The sequence below is a fragment of the Chiloscyllium punctatum genome, chromosome 22 (genome assembly GCF_047496795.1).
Source record: "Chiloscyllium punctatum isolate Juve2018m chromosome 22, sChiPun1.3, whole genome shotgun sequence".
In the NCBI taxonomy this organism is placed as follows: Eukaryota; Metazoa; Chordata; class Chondrichthyes; order Orectolobiformes; family Hemiscylliidae; genus Chiloscyllium; species Chiloscyllium punctatum.
The window spans coordinates 63120978-63148042 of NC_092760.1; the positions used below are offsets into that span (position 1 = coordinate 63120978).

The 27065-nt window shown below is 40.0% G+C and overlaps 1 protein-coding gene across 6 annotated transcripts in view; it reads right to left on the reverse strand.

Annotated features, from left to right (window-relative positions):
• The window catches only part of btbd10b (BTB (POZ) domain containing 10b), a 100241-nt gene that overhangs the window by 48123 nt on the left and 25053 nt on the right, over window positions 1-27065 (reverse strand). For 3 of the 6 annotated variants that reach the window (XM_072592516.1, XM_072592520.1, XM_072592515.1), the window contains one exon: window positions 1441-1637. In XM_072592516.1, the coding sequence (XP_072448617.1) occupies window positions 1441-1637 (197 nt within the window). Of the gene's footprint in view, window positions 1-1440; window positions 1638-3919; window positions 4019-22488; window positions 22562-27065 lie in introns of those variants that run through there. The other 3 variants (XM_072592517.1, XM_072592519.1, XM_072592518.1) reach the window with 2 other exon arrangements.

A 27065-nucleotide genomic window follows, 5' to 3' on the forward strand; every position in this document is an offset into this window, starting at 1 on the left:
TAAGGTTACCTCCCTCACCAGTGCACAGTGCCTTTTTATCAATCCTTCTCTAATATGACAATATAGCATCAAAAAGCAAGAGCATATATGCAGCCAAGTTCATAAGTTGCAATTTTGCAAGTCACTGAGATTGCAGAGCTGACAAATAATTGCATAGCAATGACAGAATTCAACATATCAGAGAACAGAAGTATTGTGTATGGGAAGTATTACGTCAGTGTATGTAGAGAGAGACAGTGAGCGTGTGGGAGTCAGACAGGGAGGTGTAGAGTGGAGCATTACAGCATGGACAGACGAATGGCTGATGAACAGAAAGCAGAGAATACACATGCAAACATGGTTCTTATTCAAGTTGGCAAGATGTACCAAGTAGTGAGCCACAGCAATTGATACGAGAACTTCAATTTTTACAAATTTATATAAATGACTTAGGTAAACGGATGGAAGATAACAATTACCAAATTTGCTGGCAACACAAAAATAGAAGGGAAAATAAGTTGTGCAAAGAGGATATAAAAGGTGCCTCCAAAAAGATGTGACAAATGGAATATTATGCGAGAAAGCATGAAATTTGGCAGGTAGAATAAAGAAATATTTTATCTAAATGTTGAGAGATTAAAGATGCAGAGGGATCAAAGCATCCTTGGCCATGAATCAAAATTGATGGAATGCAGGTACAGTAAGCAATTGGAATGGTAACAGAATCTCATGTATTGCCAGGAGACAATCAGATCAGCCATACTGAATGGCCTGCTACTGCTCCGAACCTGTATGCTCGTTCAAGGTATGTGAGAGGTAGTGAGAGAGAGAATGGAAGAGAGGTGATGAGACTCATATGGAAAGCAGAGAGAAAGGGAGATATAGGAAGAAACTCTACAGAACTTTGGCAGATATCTTAGAAGAAACATGCAGAAGAAATATACAGAGGAAAAACAAGCATTGGGTTGCAGCATACACAGTTTGGGGGAAAAAAAAAGTCACTGAAAATCAGCAGAATGGACTCCATTTCTTTCCGAGCGAACAGAAATCTTGCTCTGAAAGCAGGAAAAAAAATTTAGGCTTTGCAAATTTTAAAGCCAGCCCATGGTTGGAATCCTAGTTTTAAAAAGACAACAAATTTGTGCTGTGATAGAAGGCAAAGATTTCATAATTTCAGTAAAAGTTCAACATCAAAAGTACTTTCAAATTCCTTTAGCATTAGTTTTGGTTGTGAGGTTTACAGGAACAGTCTCCAGCCTGACAACTCTGCAACCAGCTGATATACTGCAAGCTGGAATTTAACTTCTCAAAAATTACTCATTTACAAATTGGCCCCTACTTTCTGACTAAAAGTTTTGTCTCAGATGTCGGAGTTCTACATATTTTTGGGATAATAGATAACTTGCTAAGGAGTTGTCAGAATCAGAAATTGTGGTAGTAAAAACAAAAAAGCCAACTCACCACCATGATGCTGTCTAGTTGGTGAAGTTACATTCCTAATACATGGAGTAAGCTGTCCTTCTGTCCTTTCATGTGATGAGTCACGAGAACGGTCACTCGACCTGCGCCGATCACGAGACCGCTCATAACCAGTAGCTGCGTGGAGGCTCATTTTATTAATTCGTGCTGTCCCGAGCTTTGGGGTGCGTGAAGGAGCACTGCGAAATGAAACAAACTTAAGAATCCCGAAAATAACACAATTCTCAAAAAATTCCATTACTATTTCCTTTAATGCTTGGCGAATCTGTAGACTGAATCTTTATAACACAGTTATTACAGATAATTCTCCAAGAAATTCTACATTGTAACAAGTGTGAATAAAATAAATACTGCTACTATTTTTTAAAACTGATACTGGTATTTTGTGGACCAGTTTTTAAAAATTCATTAAATGACTTATTGCCCACCCTTAATTGCTCTGGGAGCTGTTAAGAGTCATCCATTTGGCTGTGGGTCTGAAGTCACACGTAGGGCAGACTAGGTGAGGACAGCAGTTTCCTTCTCTGAAGGACATGAATAACCAGATGGGTTTTTCCAACAATCAACAGTAGTTTCATGGTCATCAGTAGACAATTAATTCCAGATTTTTATTGAATTCAAACTTCACTATCTGCCATAGCGTGATTAGAACTTAAAACATTGCCAGTGTCTCTGGATTAATAGTCTTAGAATAATACCATTAGGCTATGACCTGCTCCTTGGGTGTCCAGAATCATACAAAGAGACATGTCAGCAAATGGCATACAGGTAAAGATCTTCTATCTATGCACTCTGCTCCACATGACTGCAGTACCATATGTACCATTAAAGGAACAATGCAATTGTCTGGCAGTAGCAAAACCAAAGGTTAAAAATCTAGGTTAATTTCTTTTGTTAGACAATCCACAGATTTAGGTGACTGACAAAAGAAAATGGAAGCAAAACAAGGAAAGCGGATTATGGATCTAAATATGCTGTCTGAAATAATAGTGGAATCAATTCAATACTAACAATCTAAATGGAATTGGATAAATATTAGAGATATGGACAAAGATCATGGGAAGTGGAACTAATTAGATAGCTCTTTCAAAGAGTTAGCTAATGGTGTAATAGACTAAATGGCTCTTTCTGTGCAATCATCTCAATTTTATGAAAATGATGTGGAAATTTTAATGGAAGTGTATAGACTATCTGTTTCTATATTGAGAGCATGAAATGATCACGTAATTTAGTACAAGGTTTCCAATATATAGTTAAGAACAGATCAGCGAAGAAAATGGTGAGGGTTTCTGATGACGCAAAAATTAACTATTCCACTCGACTCTGAATCGATAAAACAAAGAACTAATTTGTGTTGCAGACGTTTCGTCCCCTGTCTCGGTGACATCCTCAGTGCTTGGGAGGCTCCTGTGAAGCGCTTCTGTGCTGTTTCCTCCGGCATTTATAGTGGCCTGTCTCTGCCACTTCCGATGTCAGTTCCAGCTGTCCGCTGTAGTGGCCGGTATAGTAGCCAATATCCCGGCCACTACAGCGGACAGCTCGAACTGACAACCGGAAGCGGCAGAGACAGGCCACTATAAATGCCGGAGGAAACAGCACAGAAGCGCTTCACAGGAGCCTCCCAAGCACTGAGGATGTCACCTAGACAGGGGACGAAACGTTTGCAAGACAAATTCCCAGCTCGGTGAACAGAACCACAACAACGAGCACCCGAGCTACAAATCTTCTCCCAAACTTTGAGCAAAGAATCAAATTTAAGGAGATTCATTAAAAGTAATAAGGAATTATTTTATTTGTTTTGTCCCCACACCGAACAGAAACACTGAAGAACAACACAGGACTTTTTTTTCAAATAAAAATGAATCAAATAAAAAAACTGAAACCAACAAGCAGTGCTGACAGGACAAAAGTCCAATGTCTTTGAGAGCCTGCTGAGGCACAATGGCCCAAATGACCTACTTCCATGTTATAAATTCCATGATGCTATTCTTGCAGCAGATAAATCATTTTGCTCCAATGATATCTGTGTACAGAACAATAATTACCCTCAGTCTACAATTTGTACCAAGTTCCATTTTGAATAGGAAACAATTCTTGAAACATACCACAGGAAAATACACTTCTGCCCAAAAACCCCAACAATCAAATATTAGGAAAGTGTTCCAAATGCAGAAACTAATTTAATGCCATTTTAACTCCTGAATGTTTTAGAGCCTTGAAAAACCTCTGGACTAATCATTTATCAGAAGGCAGATAATTTAAATTAAGGATAGTCAGCCCATTCCCTATGTTGTCGTTTTTGCCAGGTGATGTTGAAAAAATATTACAGGATGGACTGCAGATTTCAAAAGGTTCCATGTTTTACATAGAAATGTTACAAGAAGAAGCTTGAGAACTTAGTCATTTTTTATTTGAAACGCAGTATGTATGGGAGAAGATCAGCACTGAAAACTCAACTAACCTTTACAAAGCTAACAGTGATGACGGTTTGCAACGCCCGAGAGTGATCAACCCTTATTCAGTTGACAGTGATTAGCTCAACCCTGACACAGAGATGAGGCTGTATTTAGAAAAAAAAAGTCTTCAGTTTTTAGTTCAGTTCAGTTTTTGAACATATTGTTAAAAGATACTTGACCTGTACAACATTTGACTTGAATTTGTCCCTTTGTGACTTAACAGAAAGCAGAGACTAATTTTGCTTTATGGCAACCTTGCAAGCATCTCTCTCCTCATTTCAATCTCAATCTCAATCTTAATATTCATTATTCAACTTATTGTGGCTTCCACTTGCAAAGTTAGATCTTTGCAAATTTGAACTATTAACTAACTATTAAAATCAGCTCTGGCTAGCATCAAGGAATGTCTTTTTAGGGTATTAAAATCAATGGTCTAAATCATACACCATACGAGTACAGCGTGCTACTTTGAAACTAAACCACCAGAAATTGAAATCTTCAAAACCAGTACATTTATTGCATTTATACTAATTTTGAATTACAAACCAACACAGTGCTCAATTCAATGTTGCTCATTTTCAAGAAAAAGAGAATTATCACATTAACCCAAGGTCAGTGAACATCATTCTTGAAAGTCTTAATCAATTGGTCAATGGGTTTAGGAGTGGCAGATGGAGTTTAGTATGGATAAATGTGAGGTCTTGCATTTTGCGAAAACAAACAAGGGCGAGACTTGGACAATTAAAAGTAGGGCCTTGGTAGTTTTGTAGAACAGAGAGATCTAGGGATTCAGGTACACAAGTCTTTGAAGTTTGCATCACATGTAGACAGGGTGGTTAAGGTGGCATTTAGCACACTTGCCTGCATTGCTCAGATCTGAAGAGGACATCAAGTCAAACTTGTACATGATGTTGGTGAGACATCTTCTTACATACTCTGTCCAGTTCTATTCACACTGTTATAGAAAGGATACTATTAAGCTGGAGAAGGCTCAGAAAAGATTTACCAGGATATTGCTAGAAATGGAGAGTTTGAGTTATAAAGAGAGGTTAGATAGGCTGGGACTTTTTTTTCATTGGAGTGTAGGAAGTTCAGGGGTGACTTTAGAATTTATAAAATCATGATGGGTTTTGGTAAGGTGAATGGCATAAGTCTTTTCTCTAGGTTGGGGGGTTTCAAGACTAGGGGGCATATTTTTAAAGTGAGAGGAGAAAGATTTTAAAAAGACACGAGGAGCCATTTTCTTACAGTGAGTGGTTAGTGTGTGGAACGAACTTCCAGAGGAAGTGGTTGATGCAGGTACAGTCACAATGTTTAAGAGACATTCGGATAAGTACATGAATAAGAAATGTTTGGAGGAATATGGGCCAAGCACAGGTAGTTTGGACTAATTTAATGGGATTATAATCAGCATGGACTGATTGGACTGAAGGGTCTGTATCACTATATAACTGCAGAATAAACTTTAATGTTTCCCAAGCACCCTTTACGACATCAGTGTCCCAATGTGCTTTACAGCCAATGAAGTACTATTCAAGTGTAGTCACTTCTGCAATAGTATACATTAAAGTGAATTTGTGCACAGGAAGGACTCGGAGATAATCTGTTTGGTGTGACTCTTCTTGAGGGATAAATATTGTTAAACTCTGGAGAAAACTCCAGGTTCTTCTTCGAATAGTACTATGAAAACTCTTGTTCTCATCTGAGACGACAGATGAAACCTCAGTTTCATGCTTTATCTGACAGTACTGCCATATCAACAGTGCATAGTGTGATAGGAGCTTCTGAAAGGGTTACCCACTGAGACATGTCTGACATCTTGATTTAGGAGAAAAAAAATAATGAATTAGAAACAACTAAAATGGGAACAATTGAAAGCAGAAAAGATAAATCCACCCTGGAATCATTTTAAATTAATATGATCCCAGTTGATGCTATTACTGGACAAGTCAGAGACCAGCCAGGAACTTGGCATGAGTAATCACATTTAGTTTTATTTTGGTTTTAACTAAGTGGGCTCTTACTGAAACGTAGGCATGCAGTGCTTCAGAATTTGATTAAAACAGAAGCATCTTAACGAAAGAAATCAAGAAAAAAATAGAATAAATCAGTCCAGCTTCTTATGATACATATTCAAAGATTTCTAAACACGCTTTAAAAGTGTGATCCCATTAATCTCAAAACACACTTTTATAAATTGAACGAGTACCAATTTTTGTCTAGTACCCAAAATTATACTTATAGAGGAATCATATCACAATTCCTGTGTCTTTGGCAGACAAGTCATTTGTAACTTAAACATTTAAACTCAAATGCAGATTGTTTCTTCTTGGAAACAATGTTAGAACATAGAACATAGAACAATACAGCACAGAACAGGCCCTTCGGCCCACGATGTTGTGCCGACCTTCTATCCTAGATTAAGCACCCATCCATGTACCTATCCAAATGCCGCTTAAAGGTCGCCAATGATTCTGACTCCAACACTCCCACGGGCAGCGCATTCCATGCCCCCACCACTCTCTGGGTAAAGAACCCACCCCTGACATCTCCCCTATACCTTCCACCCTTCACCTTAAATTTATGCCCCCTTGTAACACTCTGTTGTACTCGGGGAAAAAGTTTCTGACTGTCTACTCTATCTATTCCTCTGATCATCTTATAAACCTCTATCAAGTCACCCCTCATCCTTCGCCGTTCCAACGAGAAAAGGCCGAGAACTCTCAACCTATCCTCGTACGACCTACTCTCCATTCCAGGCAACATCCTGGTAAATCTTCTCTGCACCCTCTCCAAAGCTTCCACATCTTTCCTAAAGTGAGGGGACCAGAACTGCACACAGTACTCCAAATGTGGCCTAACCAAAGTCCTGTACAGCTGCAACATCACTTCACGACTCTTGAATTCAATCCCTCTGCTAATGAACGATAATACTCCATAGGCCTTCTTACAAACTCTATCCACCTGAGTGGCAACCTTCAAAGATCTATGTACATAGACCCCAAGATCCCTCTGTTCCTCCACCTGACCAAGAACCCTACCATTAACCCTGTATTCCGCATTCTTATTTGTTCTTCCAAAATGGACAACCTCACACTTGGCAGGGTTGAACTCCATCTGCCACTCCTCAGCCCAGCTCTGCATCATATCTAAGTCCCTCTGCAGCCGACAACAGCCCTCCTCACTGTCCACAACTCCACCTATCTTTGTATCATCTGCAAATTTACTGACCCACCCTTCGACTCCCTCATCTAAGTCATTAATAAAAATTACAAACAGCAGAGGACCCAGAACTGATCCCTGCGGAACTCCACTTGTAACTGGGCTCCATGCTGAATATTTACCATCAACCACCACTCTCTGACTTCGACCGGTTAGCCAGTTTTCTATCCAATTGGCCAAATTTCCCTCTATCCCATGCCTCCTGACTTTCCGCATAAGCCTACCATGGGGAACCTTATCAAATGCCTTACTAAAATCCATGTACACTACATCCACTGCTCTACCCTCATCCACATGCTTGGTCACCTCCTCGAAGAATTCAATAAGACTTGTAAGGCAAGACCTACCCTTCACAAATCCGTGCTGGCTGTCCCTAATCAAGCAGTGTCTTTCCAGATACTCATAAATCCTATCCCTCAGTACCCTTTCCATTACTTTGCCTACCACAGAAGTAAGACTAACTGGCCTGTAATTCCCGGGGTTATCCCTATTCCCTTTTTTGAACAGGGGCACAACATTCGCTACTCTCCAGTCCCCTGGTACCACCCCCATTGCCAACGGTACTGCAATTTCCTCTCTTGCTTCCCACATAATCCTAGGATATATCCCGTCAGGCCCGGGGGACTTGTCTATCCTCAAGTTGTTCAAAATGTCCAACACATCTTCCTTCCTAACAGGTATCTCTTCTAGCTTATCAGTCCGTTTCACACTCTCCTCTTCAACAATACGGCCCCTCTTGTTCGTAAATACTGAAGAGAAGTACTTGTTCAAGACCTCTCCTATCTCTTCCGACTCAATACACAGTCTCCCACCACTGTCCTTGATCGGACCTACCCTCGTTCTCGTCATTCTCAGGTTTCTCACATACGCATAGAATGCCTTGGGGTTATCCTTGATCCTATCCGCCAAGGATTTTTCATGCCCTCTCTTAGCTCTCCTAATCCCTTTCTTCAGGTCCCTTCTGGCTATCCTGTATCCCTCCACTGCTCTGTCTGAACCCTGTTTCCTCAACCTTATGTAAGCCTCCTTCTTCCTCTTTACTAGACATTCAACCTCCCTCGTCAACCAAGGCTCCCTCACACGACCATTTCTTTCCTGCCTGATCGGTACATACATATCAAGGACACGTCGTATCTGCTCCTTGAAAAAGTTCCACATTTCCACCACATCCTTCCCTGACAGCCTATGCTCCCAACGTATGCTCCTCAAATCCTGTCTTACAGCATCGTAATTTCCCTTCCCCCAATTCTAAAAACTTCCTTGTTGTGCGCACCTATCTCTCTCCATAACCAAGGTGAAAGTCACAGAATTGTGGTCACCATCACCAAAATGTTCACCCACTAACACCACTTGTCCCGGTTCATTACCGAGTACCAAATCCAATATGGCCTCCCCTCTGGTTGGACAATCTACATACTGCGTTAGAAAAGCTTCCTGGACACACTGCACAAACACCGCCCCATCCAATCTACTTGATCTAAAGAGCTTCCAATCAATATTTGGGAAGTTGAAGTCGCCCATGACTACGACCCGGTGGCTTCTGCACCTTTCCAAAATCTGTTTCCCAATCTGTTTCTCCACATCTCTGCTGCTATTGGGGGGCCTATAATAAACACCCAACAAGGTGACTGCACCTTTCCTATTTCTGACTTCAGCCCATACTACCTCCAGGGGCAGATCCCCCTCAGACTTCCTTTCTGCAGCCGTTATACCATTTCTAATTAGCAATGCCACCCCCCCTCCTTTTTTAAGACCCTCCCTAATCTTACTGAAACATCTGTAACCAGGAACCTCCAACAGCCATTCCTGTCCCTCATCTATCCATGTTTCCGTGATGGCCACAACATCGTAGTCTCAGGTACCGATCCACGCCTTAAGTTCGCCCACCTTATTTCTGATACTCCTTGCATTGAAGTATACGCACTTGAGCCCATCTCTGTGTCCGCAAGTAGTCCCTGTCAGTGCTACCTTCTCCACAGCCTCCCTACAGTCTTGGACATCCTGACACACAGCTAGCTTACTTGCTGGACTACAAGTCCGGATCCCATCCCCCTGCCAAATTAGTTTAAACCCCCCCGAAGAGTGCTAGCAAACCTACCCCCCAGGATATTGGTGCCCTTCTGGTTCAGGTACAACCCGTCCTGTTTATACAGGTCCCACCTTCCCCAGAATGCAGTCCAATTGTCCAAATATCTGAAGCCCTCCCTCCTACACCATCCTTGCAGCCACGTGTTCAACTGCACTCTCTCCCTATTCTTTGCCTCTCTGTCACGTGGCACCGGCAACAACCCAGAGATGACGACTCTGTCTGTCCTAGCTTTTAGCTTCCAGCCTAACTCCTTGAGCTCTTGAATGACCTCCCCACCCCTCTTCCTACCTATGTCGTTGGTGCCAATGTGTACCACGACTTCTGGCTGCACACCCTCCCCCTTAAGGATTCTGAAGACACGGTCCGAGATGTCTCGGACCCTAGCACCCGGGAGGCAACAAACCATCCGAGAGTCTCGCCCATGTCCACAGAACCGCCTGTCCGTCCCTCTAACTAGAGAGTCCCCTATAACTAGCGCTCTCCTCTTCTCCCCCTTTCCCTTCTGAATCTCAGAGCCACAGACCCCTTCACTGCAGCTTACACCTGCAAGGCTGTCCCCAACAGTTTCCAAAGCTGAATACTTATTTTTTAGGGGAACGACCACAGGGGAACCCTGCACTGCCTGCTTCTTCCCCTTCCCACCTCTAACTGTTACCCAGCTACCTCTGTTCTCCGGCGTAACTATGTCCCTGTAGCTTCTATCGATCACCCTCTCAGCCTCTCGAATAATCCTCAGCTCATCCAGCTCCAGTTCCAGTTCCAGTTCCCTAACTCGTTCGGTGAGGATCAGGATCTGACTGCATTTCCTGCACACGAAGTCGGCAGGAGAATCAGTGGTCACCCCTACCTCAAACATCCTGCAGGAGGAACATTCCAATGCCTGCGCTGCCATGACTGTACACTGTCTCCAAAAACAAGAACACTGAGTCAATAAAATGTGGACTTTAAAGTTAGGTTAGAGGAGGCCCTACGAAAGTTAGTTTCAATATACTCAGCTTTAAGTAATCTCTTCAGCGTATTATTCCAATACTTCTGGTCTGGGACTGACACCAGTTCCTCATTCCAAGTTAACCTAGTCCACTATGTATCCTAAACAAAAACAGAAATTGCTGGAAAAGTTCAGCAGGTCTGGTAGCACCTGTGAACAGAAATCACAGTTAACGTTTCAGGTCCAGTGACCCTTCCTCAGTTAAGTTTTATTAAAAAAAACAAGTTTCAGAATTTTCTAACAAACCTGGAGGCCCCATCTTCACCTTAGGTGTCATTAAAAAAAAATTAAAAGTTCATTTGTGGTGCTCAAAACCCATTCACCCTACAGCCAGAGCACAAAAACTGTTTTAAAATAAATCACTGTAGCTACAGAAAATCTTGCAAATTAATTAATATCAGACCCACTGAAAATGCACTCGTTACGAACTCAAAAACTAACACTTACCAAAAATATTTTAAATCTATCATTGCACAATTTGCATCACATCTCACCCCCAATAAAAGAAAATCTATCTTCAACATGCATCATTATTCACTAAAAAAGTTATTAATTCTAAAACATTCTAATTATGTGCTAACATTGCTTTGCGACTCTGTGTAATCATTTTTACACACAGTCTCTGGCATGTGCATTCTCAAAGTATTTGCTGAAATATTTTCTTTTCCAAGCACACAAATAATTTTCAAATTATGAAGTTGAAGAATTAAAGTTTATCAAAATAATTGTAAAGTTTTTGTCATGAAATATTTCAAAATAAAATCAAAGCATTCTGATCCAGATAAGTAACAGTTTTATCCAGATCTCAAGGTGTTTCAAAATTATGTGGTTGAACAAACATTGAACATAACATGGAAACTGACCCTTCGGTCCAACCAGTCCATATCAGATCAAAATTCCAAACTAAAAACTAGTCCCACCTGCCTACTTTTGCAATAGAACAGCTGTCACACTGATGTCAGTGACATCAACAGCCAGTTCAAATGGTTTTGCATTATACAGTAGAGCTACCATTGGTGCCACTGTAAATCCAGCTTTCAAGTTTACAAAGGCAATTTAACATATGTCCATTCAAATTTTGTCCCTTCTCAATGGGTTTTTTTAAAAGGTGCAACAGTGAGTGTGTTTGGAACAAACTTGCAAAAAAAAAACTGCTCATGTCAACATAAAATTTCTGTTTCACCTTGAATATAGAAAAATCCAAAATAGCCAGTATTTTTGCTTTTTTAGCCTTGCCCAACAACATGACAAATAAGTTATTCTGGCATTGGCAAACTCACTAAACCAAATTTAAAACTATTGTCTTTTTGTAGCTGACCAAACAGCTCAGTTAAATGGTATAAGTGTTCTTTCCATGGTTTAGCTAAAACAACCAAATCATCGATATGAACAGTAAAATGACCAAAGCCTTTGTTTAAAAACATCATTCGAGAGATATTGGTGTCACTGGCTGGGATTTATTATCCATCGCTAGTTGCCCTTGAGAAGACCGGTAATGCACCAGCCTGACAGTCTCACTTCTGGAATTGTGCCTCCTCCATCGCCAGACCATAGCAACACGACGGCTGGAGGAAGAACGCCTCATCTCCCGCCTAGGAACCCTCCAACCACAAGGGATGAACTCCGATTTCTCCAGTTTCCTCATTTCCCCTCCCCTCACCTTGTCTCAGTCCCAACCCTCGAACTCAGCACCATCTTCCTAACTTGCAATTTTAGATTAGATTAGATTACTTACAGTGTGGAAACAGGCCCTTCGGCCCAACAAGTCCACACCGCCCCGCCGAAGCGCAACCCACCCATATCCCTACATTTACCTCTTACCTAACACTAGGGGCAATCTAGCATGGCCAATTCACCTAACCTGCACATCTTTGGACTGTGGGAGGAAACCGGAGCACCCGGAGGAAAACCACGCAGACACGGGGAGAACGTGCAAACTCCACACAGTTAGTCACCTGAGGCGGGAATTGAACCCGGATCTCTGGCGCTGTGAGGCAACAGTGCTAACCACCGTGCAATCTTCTTCCTGACTTCTCCGCCCCCACCCACTCCGGCCTATCACCCTCACCTTAATCTCCTTCCACCTATCGCATTTCCAACGCCCCTCCCCCAGTCCCTCCTCCCTACCTTTTATCTTAGCCTGCTGGACACTTTCCTCATTCCTGAAGGGCTCATGCCCGAAACGTTGATTCTCTGCTCCTTGGATGATGTCTGACCTGCTGCGTTTTTCCAACAACACATTTTCAGCTCTGATCTCCAGCATCTGCAGTCCTCACTTTCTCCTGGTAGACAATGTTCCAGCAGAGGTGGCAGCGCAGTGGTATAGAGTCAGAAGGGAGTTGCCCTCAGAGATCAGACATCTCATGGCTTTAGGTCAGATGTGGGCAAGGAAACCTCCAACTGATAACCATGTACCATTCTTTCTTGGCTGATAAATCAGTACTCCTCTATGTTGAGCATTGGAGGATGCACAGGAGAGTAGCAAACATGCAAAACATATTCTGGCTGGGAGATTTCAATATCCACCATTGAGTGTGGCTTGGCAGCAATGCTACAGATCAAGCTGGTCAGATGCCAAAGGACATAGCTGCTAGACTGGGTCTGCGGTAGGTGGTGAGGGAAAACAAGAGGGAAAAACATATTCGACCTCATCCTTACAAATCTGCTGACTGCAGATGCATATGCGCATAACTGTAAGACTCAACACTGCACAGTCCTTGTGGAGACTAATTCCTGCCTTCACATTAAGAATGTTGTGTGGCACTATCATTGTGCTAAATTGGGTAGACTTCCAAGAGATCCAGCAACTCAAGACTGGGCATCCATGAGGTATTGAGGGCCATCAACAGCAGCAGAACTGTACTCCAGCACAATCTGCAACTTAATGGCCTGACATTTCACCACTCAACTATTACCAACAAGCCAGGAGATCAACCCTGATTCAGTTCAATAGAGGATGAGGAGATACCAAAAGCAGCACCAGGCAAACTTCAAAATGAGGAATCAACCTGATGAAGCTACAAAACAGGACAACTTGCGTGCCGAACAGCATAAGCAGCAAATGATCAAAATAGCTTAGCAATCTGACAACCATGAGATCAAATCCATGCTCTGCAGTCCTGCCACATCCAGTAATGAATAATGGTGAACAATTAAGCAACTCACTAGAGGCCGTGTCTCCACAAATATCCCCATCCTCAATGACAGAAGCACCCAACACATCGGGACAAAAGATAAGGTTGCAGGAAACTGGGCCCTGACAACATTCCAGCAATTATACTGAAGAGGTGCTCCAGAACTTGCCACTCCCCTAGCCAAGCTGCTCTAGTTCAACCCCAATACCGCCATCCACCTGCCAAGGTTGAAAATCACCCAGGTACAAAAAAAGAAGGGATCATGCCCGAAACATCGATTCTCCTGTTCCTTGGATGCTGCCTGACCTGCTGCGCTTTTCCAGCAACACATTTTCAGCTCCAATCACCCAAGTACATCTTGTAAACAAAAGGCAGGACACATACAACCCTATCAGTTATCATCCTGTTTACTCTCGATCATCAGTAAAGTTATGGAACGTATCATCAACTGTGCTATTAAAACGGCACCTGCTCAGCAATAACCTGTTCAGTTATGCCCAGTTCCTGACCTCATTAAGGCCTTGCTTCAAAAATGGATAAAAGAGCTGAATTCCAGAGGTGAGGTGGCAGTGAGTGTATGGCGTCAAGGAGCCTGAACAAAACTGCAATCAATGGGTATCAGGAAGCAAATACTCTGCTGGTTGGGAGTCATCACCGGAGACATTGAAAGATGGTTGTGATTATTGAAAGTCAGTCATCTCAGCTCCAGGACACCTCTGCAGGTGTTCCTGATGGTAGTGTCCTTGGCACAACCATCTTCAACTACTTCAGCAATGACCTTCTGTCCATCATAAGGTCAGGAGTAAGAATGTTCGATGATTGCACACAGTTCAGTAGTATTTGCAATGACTTAACCGGACTCATTCCTCCTATCGACCTACCAGGTCTTACCTACCAGCTGTATTCACCTATCACTACCTCACCACTCCACCTGGTTTATCTATAACTTCCCCTTCCCCTACCCCACACCCATTTAGAAGGTTGATATCCAAAATGTTAGACTTCTTCACCTCCTGATGCTGCCTGGCTTGCTGTGCTCTTCCAGCCTCCTGCTTGTCTACTTCCTCAGATACTGAAACAGTCCATGTTCAGATGCAAATCTGAACAATATACAGGTTTGGGCTAACAAGTTGAAAGTAACATTTATGCCATAGAAATGCCAGGCAGTGACTGCCTCCAATAAAGAGATTGTCAAGCAACAGTAATTAGACTTTCAACTGTGTTACCATCAATGAATCCCCCTCCACCAACAAACTTGGGATAACTGTTGACCAGAAACTTAAATGGACTTGTTGCATAAATACAGTGGCCACAAAAGCAGATCAGAGGCTAGGCATACTGTGGCGAGTAACTCACTTCCTGATTCCATGAAGCCTGCCAACCATCTACAATGGTGGAGATAGTTGACAGCAACAATCGCCAACAATCTGCGCTGGTCCACTCATGTTGATGCTAGAGTCAAGAAAGCATGACAATGTCTCTACTTCCTCAGGAAGCAAAGGAAATTCAGCATGTCTTCAAAAAGTCTTACCAATTTTTATAGATGCACCTTGTCTGGATGCAGCGTGGTATGGCAACTGTTCTTCCCCAGACCACAAGAAACCACAGAGTCATGAACACTGCCTAGTCCACCATGCAAACCAGCCTTTCATCCATGGATTCGGTCTAAACTTCCCACTGCTTCAGGAAAATGACCAAAGACCCCTCCCACTGGGCAGAAGATATAAGTTTGAAAATACATACCAAATGGTTTCAAGAACAACTTCTTTCCTGCTATTATCAGACTTTTGAATGGACCTCTCAAATGTTAATGTTGAAGTTTCTCTCTCTCCACTTCACTGTAGCCATAACACACTGTTTTGGTACCGTGGTGCACTTTGTATCATATGGTCTGTCTGTGTTGCATGCAAAACAACACTTCACTGTACCTTGGTATATTTGACAATAATAAATCAAATCAAATCACAACATACAAGTCAAGAGTGCAATGGAATACTTATCTGGATGGTACAGCTCCAACAACACTCAGGAAACGTGACACCAACCAGGACAAAGCAGCCTGCTTGATTGGCACCACAGCTACAAGCATCCACTCCCTCCACCTCCGCTCAGCAGCAGCAGTATGTACTACCTTCAAGATGCACTGCAAAATTTCACCAAGGATGCTTAGACATCCACAACCACTCCCATCTTGAAGAACAAGGACAGCAGATACATGGGAACACCACCGCCACCCGCAAATTTCCCTCCAGTTGCTCGCTATCCTGACTTGGAAATATACTATTCTTTCACTATTGTTAGGTCAAAATGTAAGAATTCCCTCCTTAAGGGCACTGTGGCTCAGCCTACAACATGTGGACAGCAGCTGTTCAAGGCAGCAGCTCAACACCACCTTCTCAATAGAAACAAGGGACGGGCATTAAAAGTATGTTGGCCAGCAAGTGATGCCTATGTCCCATGACTGAATTAATTTTAAAAATCCATTCAGTCAAGACAAATACAAAGCAAAACCTCATTTTTAACAATCAGGAGCCTAGTACTGTACAAAAGTTTATTCTATTTTTCAGAATTAAATTTGGAACCTGGAGGCTAGTCCTACTCATAGGAAGACACAAATGTTAAATGCTTGTTAAAAGAACACTGTTACTGTGCAATAATACTGAAGGAAATTAACTTGTTAAAAAAATGGTAATGTTAAATGTGCATAAATGCACAAATTGACAGTGGTAAAATTTTCTGATGGGAGTAAAATATTTCATCAGACACCAAAAACGTCTAGTTCCTACAGGAATAGGATAAATGTAGTGCAAAATTGCATTTCACATGATTAGATCATCAAAGGTAGCAAAGCAAATTGACAGAGTAGCTAACAAAGCATTCAAGGTCTTGAGCTTCATAAATAGAGATAGAGTAAAAGCAAAGTGGGGAGGCTATGCAAAATCTTTAAGAGTATGATTCAGCCATATTGAGTTTTGCATCCAGTCTTGGGTCACTACACGCAAGGAAGGGTGTGAGAGTGAAAGTAGGATTTGCCAGAATGGAATGAGGAACATTAGCTTGAAACTGAAGTAAAAGGAATTTACGGAGGATGTGTTAAAACATGGTTAGTCAAGGCACACAAAGAAAATCTGTTTCAATTGGCTGATGGAACAAGATCTACGGAACACATTTAACATAGATGTAAGCTTGCTTGCTGAGCTGGAAGGTTTGTTTTCAGATGTTGTTTCATCACCATGCTGGGTATCATCAGTGAGCCTCCAGTGAAGCACTGGTGGTATGGCCCGATTTTTACTTATGGTATTTAGGTTTCCTTGGGTTGGAAATATCATTTACTGTTCTTTTTCCTCAGGTGTTAATGAGATCCAAGTCAATGCATTTATTGATAGTTCTGGTTGGAGTGCCATGCTTCTAGGAATTCTCGTACATGTCTCTGTTTGGCTTGTACTAGGAAGGATGTGTTATCCCAGTCAAAGTGGTGTCCTTATTCATCTGTATGCAAAGATACTAGTGAGAGTGGGTCATGTCTTTTTGTGGCTAGTTGATGTTCATATATCCTGGTGGTAGTCTTCTGCCTGTTTATCCAATGTAGTGTTTGTTCAGCTCATGGTTTTAAGTCCAAACTCCAATCCATTTTCTATAACACATGCATAGCAATGATGGGTCACATTTTATCTTACAACCTTTACATGCTACCCAAAATCATGTAGATTAACTCATTATGCACTACTCGTGGATCCGCGTACTTTTGTGTTTGGTGCCGGACCTGATATTTTTGTTGCCTAATTAGAAAAACTGAAAGAACAAAAAAGGCTTTGGAAAGCATCAAGGTAGAACAAGTTCCTCAGACCTGATGGGATCTAACCCCAGAATGGATGGAGGTCAGGAAGGAAATTGTTGGGGCCTTGTATGAAATCTTCATATCCTCTTGAAATACAGGAGAGCTTACAGAGAATTGCCAAAGTTGCTCTTTTGTTTAAAAAGGGAAAAAAAGGACAATCCAGGAAATTACAGGCAGGTGACCCTTTTGTCAGTGGTATGAAAATTAGAGAATATTTGGGACAGGATTTACTCAGATTTGGAAAGAAAATGGCTTATTAGTGAGAGGCAGCATGGTTTTGTGCAGAGGAGGCTGTGCCTCACAAACTTGTTTAAGTCTTTTGAAGAAGTGACAAAGATGATTGATGAGGGCAGGGTGCTGAATGTTGTCTACATGTACTTTTGCTATGTGAACACCAAAGCCTTTGACAAGGTTCCTTACGGCAGGCTGATTTAGAAGGTGAAGTCAGCTGGGATTCCTGCTGAGCTGGTAAGATGGACTCAGAATTGGCTTGGGCATACAAGATAGACAGGAGCAGTGAAAGACTGTTTTGCTGACTGGAGATAAATGACTAATGGATACAGAAGTGACTTGGAGGAGAATGTAGATGGCCTGATTACTAAGTTTGTGGACTATGCAAAGACTGGGGGAGAATTGCAAGAGGATACAGCAGAATATTGATAGACTGAAAGCTTGGACACAGATATAGCAGATGGAATTTAATTCAGACAAATGTGAGGTGATGCATTTGGAAGGTTTAATTCAGGAGGGAAGAATGCAGTAAATGGCAGAAACTGAGATGCATTAATGTACAGAGGAATCTGGGTGCAGTGGGCCACAGTTCCTTGAAAGTGGCAGCAGAAGTGGATAAAGGTGGTCAACAAGATGTATGGCATGCTTGCCTTCGTCTTTCAGGGCAGAGCATAAAAATGGCAAGTCATGTTGCAGCTGTATAGACCTTTAGTTCAGCCACATTTGGAATATTGGCCACAGGTCTGGTCACGACATTACCAGAAGGGTGCAGAGGCTTTAGAGAAGTTGCAGAAAAATTGACTGGGATGTTGCCTGGTTTGGAGGATATTATCTATGAGAAGCGATTTGAGATACTTGGTTTGTTTTCACTTGAATGTTGGAGGCTGAAGGATGACCTGATAGAAGTACATAAAAATTGTGTGTGGATAGTCAGAGCCGTTTCCCAGGTAGAAATGTCAATTACTAGGGACATAGGGAGTAACTTTAAAAGGAGATGTGAGGGGCAGCTATATTTTTTAAACACAGCAGATAAGTACCTGCAATGCACCAGAGGTAGTCGCAGAAGTAGATCACCTCGTAGATCACATGGTAGAAGCAATAACCACGTTTAAGAGGCATCTTGACAGATACATGAATTTGCAGCGAATATAGGGATACTTAATGCGCAGAGTCAAAAAGGTTTTAGTATAGAAAGTCGTCATGTGCCAGCACGGGCTTGTTAGTTCCAAAGGTCTGTGCCTGTACTGCATTGTTCTTAGTTTAAAAAATCCCAACAGATCGTGCAGTCCAACATGCCATACAGGGGATTTCTACTATACCACTTTCCTTGTCATTATACTATTTGTGGGAGGTTCATGTCCCTATCCCCCACAAATAACAAGGATCTAATGTAATTTGCCAGAAGAGAAAACAAATAAGCAAAATCCATTGAAGAATGTGGGCAATTCTCTCATCATGTATGCTTCCCCACACCCCTAAACCTAGGCAATCAAGACCAACCCAGACAAAAATTGAGCTATTCCAGCTCTGAACTCTGGCTTATCTAACATGTAGCTTTGTAATATTTTGAGTCTGCAACATCACTAGTGATACAAAATAGCTTTGTCAGAAGAGATGATACATCTGTGCAATCTCAAATAATTCACCAATACAATCGTGGGACACATACCTGTTCCTCCAAACAACAGCCAAAAACTGAAAATTTCACTATTCTTTCCTTACATCCCTCCATTATTTTCAGTTTTGCAAAATTAGTTAGGATATAGGTTACGGGTGAAACTCTTCAAAAGATGACATGAACTAAGCAACAAGTTCTGTAGTTAACAGCTTAAAATCACATTTCAGGATATGATTTGAAGCCATGTCCTTCTGAGATTTTGTCAAAAAGCTGTTAATGATTATGAAACACAGGAAATATCATACTTTTAAGAATCTTTAAATCCAGTAACCAATTAGTAAATAGCAGTATTTGATTAAAATAGCATTAAGATGATTCAAGACATTTAATGATTTCCTTGTTACTATCTCTTGTTCAAGATATATTATCAAGCACTTGAAGGATGGCCTGTTAATTAAGCCTCATTTGTTTCTTGCCTCTTAAGTACATGTTCAATTAAAACAGAATAGGTATTGAGGTCAGGAAAATCTCAAAATGATATTTAATTTGAATTGTAAGCTATTGGAAAGATATGATTTAAGAAAGCAAGATTTGAGATGCATTCATGCCCGCAGCAAAGGGAATGTGTCACTTGAGAATTCATTCAGTGACGTAAATCAGATAGGCTATAAAAAGATAAAGTTCTCAAAATTGTCAGTCTGCAGCTACAAAATATCCATGAGAAAAATGGATTGTTGGAGTGACCTCAGCCCTTAGGATGATTACCAAGCGGAGGTTAAAATGGCAAGTTGTCAAAATATAATTAAGAAGTAAGCAAAGTTCGCTTGCTGCAACTCCCCAGTCGTGATTAACCGCAGATTTGGTTTGGAGTATGGTCACTGGAGATGCACTGAGTCAGTGTGGTTTACAGAAAGGCAGCAGGACAAAACAAAAAAGGTAAATGCTGAGCAATTGTTCTGCATACATAGAACCTTTGAAATAGAGTGAAGCTCAGGAAGCTTAATGTCCAACTTACTTCTTACATACAAGTTAACACACAAAGGAAACAAAGCACTCAGACCAACAATGCCGTTTGGTGTTGACTCATAAGTTAATACACTTCCTAATATAAAAATAGGTACATTTTCTCACCGTTTCTGAGAGCTACAACCAAGGACTTATTTTACAAAATGACCAGGAATAGTTCAGAAACTAGTCTTTTTGGGGTGCTACCATTTCCATTAAAAAAAGTGCCTTCAACCCCTATTCAGTTTCATCATCCTTCCCAGACAACTTCAATTTCTGTTTTCTACCATCCTCATGATCTTCTCTGTTTTGCCAAAGATAAATGACCAGAATGGCCTTTAACTCCGGAATTTAGATGAATAAGAACAGGTCTGAATAAAATATACTGTAATGCAAGATTTTTAGTGACATACGAGTTTTGGTCTGTGTATTTGAAGGAGTTTAAATGATTAATTTGTCAGTATTTCTACAGGCATGATTTTCTATTTAAAGAGTAGGAGTCTGGTAATCCCTGGGGCAATTTAAGGAACTCATTGTATTTGGAGCATTTATGACCAGATGTAGTAAACATTGAGGTGCGTTAGGTTGCTTTCAGCTTGGAAGGATCAGAATTTTGGTTTTGTTTTGGCAGGAATGAAGGTAGGGGAGCCCACAGTTTGGAAAATTTTTGGTTCTTGTTTGTAGAAGTTAGACATTCAAAATGGTTTCTCCTGAAGGATATAATTTGGAATTGTTACGAAGTAGCTTATCTTAGTGCAACAGCTTTAGTGTAAAAGTTCCACACGGCAAATGTTTTTATAAACATGGAAGGGGATACTTGAAGCTGAGCCAAACAGAGACACAATGAGAATTCCTAGAAGCATGGCATTCCAACCAGAACTCAATCAAAAGACACATCGATTTGCACTCCATTTACCACACTGAAAAAGAGAATAGGAACGGATATCACCACAGGAAATGACATCACCAACCCAAGGAAAGCTAAACACGACTGGAAAGTGGGTCACTAATATCAGTGTTTCACTGGAGGCCTACTAATATTGTTAGTTAGTACGGTGACAAAACATCTCAAAATGAACTTTCCAGCTTAGCGAGCTAACACATATACAGAACCTATGATATCTCTCACACAATTATAGGAAATAGTCATATTGAAATCCGCAAGCAAATCAGAGGAACAGAACATCTGCGGATTTAAGACATGCAAGTTTTAAAGAACAGGCATGACAATGCCAAAGTAATAAAGGAGAAAGCCTGAAATCAAAAAGTAGTTAACATGGTTGCATTCTAAGAAGAGCGAGCACATCAAAGTCCATTGCTGGATTTCAATGCAAGACTGTACAAGTCAGAATGTCCAAGAAATATTCCGCAAAGACAGTATTTGGAAAGGATACAGGCACTAAAATTATTGCCATAACACAGACAGAACTTGTTTCCTTGAATTGAACTAAGGAGGGAAAGATGGTTCAAGTGTTATTAATATTTGGAGAAATGTTCATACAAGTCAGACCACTTGAGGTTCTGAATACTGTATCTCCAAAAAACAAGGAATTACCTTATGCATTGAATCAAGAAATAAACCAATAAATACATTTGAGAAACAATGGAAATGATCAGTCACTGATCACTACTTGTCTTTCAGAGGAGTTAATGATAGAGAAAGTATTAATTGGTGGTACACATGGAAGTTCCAAACCGGTTTCAGCATACAGAGCCAGGTTAAAGTTTGATTTGTTAAATGAAGAAGCTGTAATGGGAGTAGTGAAACAAATTCCTATAGAAGAAATTGACTTAATTTTGGGATGGGACTTGAGCAAGTATACTTTAAGTATATTAGCCTTATTAAAGGAAGGTGGGAAAAAAAAAGATGAAAGAAGCTGAAATGTTAGGAGAAAAACATCTTCAATTGTTTCCTGTCTGTTGTGACTAGATCCCAGTCTCACTGAATTAGACAGCAAGTAAAGGAGTCTATGAAACAGAAAGATAATTTGGAAATTTAAATAACAAATACAACACTTCAAAATTTAACTGAAAAACAATGAAGACAAAGAAATGCAACAAAATTTGGAATTGAAAGGTTGTCCCAAACAGGTCAAGTATTAATACTCGAGACAAACTATGAGTGAGAAAATAGAGACCACTTCGAATACCAGCTAATAGGAAAGGACAGTGCTCTATTAGTCTCAAATCATTTTACTATAACAACAAAATTCTAAGAGTGGTTCACAAAACTCCAGAGATTTAGATTTCAGGACAAGCCAAGTTAAAGAATTAAAGCATTTTATTGGCCAGGATTACATAATGACATGGTCAAATTTTGCCAGAAATGTCATTTACATACAAGATAATGGGAAACATCCAACAACAAATAAATCTGTGCCTTTAATTTTAATACAAGCAATTTAAGAACAACTAAGCAGGGTCTTAATAGATTGTGTAGTACTCCTACCTAAAACCAGGAATGGGAAGCAGAATCTTTTAACGGTCATGGATATTTTCAACAAGACTTCCTGAAGCAGTGCCTTTAGGAGAAATTATGACAAAATGGGAGTGGAAAAGTTAGTTCTTTTGATTTTACAAGATGGATTACCCAAAGAAACACAATCAGATCAAGGTATAATTTTTATGTTACAAACATTCAAAGAAATGGATTGATTATTAGTTTAGCAATAAAACAATTTACATCTTTGGCTTCTCATCCACAACCTCAAGATGCGTGGGAAAGTTGGCATCAAACTTTGAAGACCATAATTAGAGTTCATTGCCAAGAATGTTCCAGTGATTTCCATGAAGGAATTCCTTTGTTACTATGTGCCATTAGAGACACTCTTAATGAGGTCTTCTGGATTTTTGTTCTTTTAAACCAATATGGAAGGGCCACTTAAATTGATTGAAGAAAATTTGATAAATCAATTCAGATGTGATATTTCCAGTTTATGTTTTAAATTTAAGAGAAAAATGACCAAAACATAAAAGAGTTGGCTAAAATCATTTGAACATTACTGAACAAACAATTAATACTAGAGTAGATAAAAAAGGCTGAAGCCCAAAATGCTTTTGTTGGAGACAAGGTGGGAACATTTTTCCAAGCTCTGGGGAATATGTAAACAAGGTTCAGTGGATCTTATCAAACCAAAAAAAAATTTCTGAAATGGAAATGGTGGAGCATAATCCAGACAGAAGAAAGAATCAGAATTATTATAGGTGTGAAAGAAATAAGGGTGAGATAGAGATATCAGAATTTATGGAAAATGAATCAAACGTTAAGTAAAGGATGTGCCCTCCAGGAATCAAATTGGATAATATGGTTGTGCTAAAACAGTTAGATGACATTGCGTTTCCTCTTTGTAAAAACTATCCAAGTAAATTTCTGAAATTATTCAAGAATCATTAAAAAAATCAATTAATTTGAACGAATAGACCAAGGAAAACGGTTTTGGCTCATGAAGCCATTGTTGGGGGATGTATTACGTATAAAACAACACCCTTACTGACTCAATACACAGATTACCTCAAGTAGGAATAGGATTACCTTTATGATAAACAAAGTCATTGTTGAATCAAATCATGGCAGTTGAACATCACTTATCGATGGTGCCAAAATTGAATATATTACGATAGTACTGGACTGCCTGTCATGGAGGCTACATGCTAAAAAGTTGGCTCATCCTGAACCAAATTGTATGACTGCACTAAGCAAATAAGATGTGCATGCTTTATCACAAAATCAAATTGCTAAAAGGATACTGACAGGTTTTGTTGAATGATATTTCTTCGGTCTATCAGCTTTTGCAAACTAAATGGTCTTTATTAATACAACAACGTTCCAAATGATTAACAATTAAAGCCACTGAAGGACTAAGTGATTGTGCTGTTCACCATTATTTGGTGGTTTAGAACCAAACCTGGGAAAAACATTAATCATTAGATTGAACTGATGATCGACTACATAAACTTGGCCAAGTAATAGTACCTTACTTGTACCATACTGTAGGACACGAACAGGCATCTCCAGAAGTGAAAGCAACCATTTAGGATTTTCCCATGCAGAGGGCAAAAGGTAAAATTTTGCATTATATTGACACAAATAAATTTTATCACAAGTTTATCCTGAACCACAACACTGTTGGTGCATGTTTTACAAACCTTTTGGAGAATGCAGAACATTTTAATGCCTGCAGGCAAATCAGAGTATCTCTAAACACTTGATAGCTGTGCTGACAACCTCAGCAGTTTTAGCCATGCCAAATGATGAGAAGCCATTTAAACTGGCTGTTGATGCCACAATAATGACTTGATGGCTGTCTGATTGCAAGTCAATGAGATGGACTTCAAATGACCTCAGGTATTTTTCAAATAAACTGACTGTATGGTGCAGAAACATTCAACAATTGAGCTGGAAACTTTAAACCTTAGACAGACTCTACACCATTGTAACATGCAGATCACCAACAACGTGGAAACTGTTATTTATACGGACCACAACCTTTCAGCTTTCTTGGTAAAATTCTGAGACAGAAGCTTAATTCTCCAAATGTATACTTTGAAAATCATTTGTGTCTGGAAAAGAAAACATTTGCGCAAACATTTTAGAAAGAACACAAATGAAAGGCAGAGTGCTGTGGTGCCCATGGACCTATGCAAAATATAGTTGCTGTGTAACTCATTGCATGTTTACTGCCACAAAAATCATATCAAAGTTTCAACTGTTAAGTGAGCCAGAGAAATAGTGTCAAGACCATTTCCATTTTCCTTTGAAGATAGGTGATACAAAGTGTGTGATTTACTTTAATATTATTTGTTTTACAGTTTAGATTTTGGGTTTTGGTCTATGTGCATAAGGTGGTTTAATGATTAACTTGTCAGTAGTTCTGCAGTCATGACATCCTTTTACAATCAATAGGAGAGGGGCAACACTGGGAATGTTTACTTTCCAAGTGGACAGAGTAAACATTAAAGGAGCATGAGCCTGCCTTCAGTTTAGAAGGACCAGGATTTTTTTTGATTAGGGAAAAACCACAGTTTGGAAAGCTTGTGGTTTTTATTCAAAAGAAGTTAGATGCGTGATATAGTTCCTTCTGAAGAAAGTAGATTGTTTAGAATGGTTGGAAGTATCTTATCATAGTGTAAGGGTTTAAGTGTGAAAATTCCAAACTGAAAGCGTTTGGTTAAAACTTGGAAGGGGGTATTTGAAGCTGAGCAAATTTAAGCTCAGTTCTATGACTAATTAAGGAAGAGCCTATCATACATTCAGTCTCTGAAAACCAGGAATTAAGAGAAAATTAAAATAATCAAATGGATACGATAGAGAAAAGTGATGTTTCTCAGGTGTTTGAATAGTGTAAAGTAATATTGTTCGGATCGATGAGATTGTATTTTTCAATTTTTTTTTCTTAATAAACTTGCTTTACTGTTGAAACCAAAATTTGTAACATTGTGCACACGTGTTTGTGAAAGACCGGCTTATTAAATAAAGATAAAATACAATCTATTAAGCCAGATTTCAGTTTGAGATCTGACTTACCCAACAATAATGGTGGCACGGATCATAACAACATAAGTTAGTGATTCGGCTTGACAAGGTAGACACAAACATTGAGACTTTCCAGCCAGAGGAAACAAACAAAGAGATGCAGCCTTAGACTAGGCAGTTGGGTATTTAAAACTGAGACTAGGAGAAATTTCTTCACTCAGACACGAATCTTTGGATTTCTCTAAGCCAGAGTGTTGAGGATGCTTAAAAACTTTGCTCATGCTGAGAGATTTTTAGATCCTTAAGAGAATCAAAGGATATAATGATATATTATAGGCTGGGAAAAAGGATGAGATTATAGATCAGTCAAGGTCTCACTAACAGGTTCAAGTTTAATATGGCTTATATTCCTTCGTGCTCTTCTGCCTATTACATTTCTTAGGCACCTATATTGAGACTTTACTAATTAGAACATGGAATTCTATTTAGTACTATTTGGAGTAGTGAGGTTAATGTCATGAATGCATTTAGCAATAAGGTAGGAACATACCTGAAGAACAAAATAGGATAAACAGGAGCTAGTTTGTGTACACTAAATAACAGCACTGACCAAATGAGCTGACTGGCCATTTCTGTGCTAGCTTCTATAGAATTCTCTCAGCCTTTCCAAACCATGGTTCACCTATTGCCTGAACAGTACAGCAACGGCAATTTAGTAAAGCCAGAGCACCTGCTGTACTGATGTGGGCATGCACTGCCATACAATTGGAACAGAAAAGACCCTTCAAGACCAAAGCTCAAATGAACCATCAGTTTCACTATGGAGATAACATGTCAGCACTTACAAGACACACAAATTGTAACAGAATCACCTTGAAAGATACTCTCAGCTGCAGCATCCCAGAACCCCTGCAAAAACTCAGGATTCATGAAGGTAACAAAAGATGAATTTAGTCTTACTTATTTCTGTAATTACAATGGCACTAGCGTATGGCAACTTAAATGCTTTTCACTGTATTTTTCTAAATGCAAGTGACAATAAGGTAATATTTGATTCTCAGAAACAATTGAAAAGTTTTAGCATTAAAGGTACACACTTCTTTAAAAAGTACACCATCTAAGAGAGTGAATCAGCAGAATGAAGATTAATAAAGTGGACAATATAAGTTAAAGCTTTTTTAACAGCTAGACAGACTTCCAGGCACTACTAACTGCAGAGTCAAGTTGGACATCAAAAGGTTACTGGCAAATGAACTATTAACAACTGCTGAGTCAGCTTACATTCAGGGCAGTGAAGTGGCAATAAGTCAGCATGGCTGCTCCAAATAAACAACTTCAAAAACCATACCAAGCAAAACAAAATATTGTGTAAAAAGAGCAAAATACAACTATCCAACAAATAACTGGTCACCTTCAAGTTTAATTCAAGACGAAAAATTAGCTTCTGCCAAGTTGAACTCCTGTTAATGAAATTTACTAGACTAAAAATGGATAATTTTAGATGCATATATAGATATTCAGACAGACAAATGCAATCTATCACCAAGTGTATG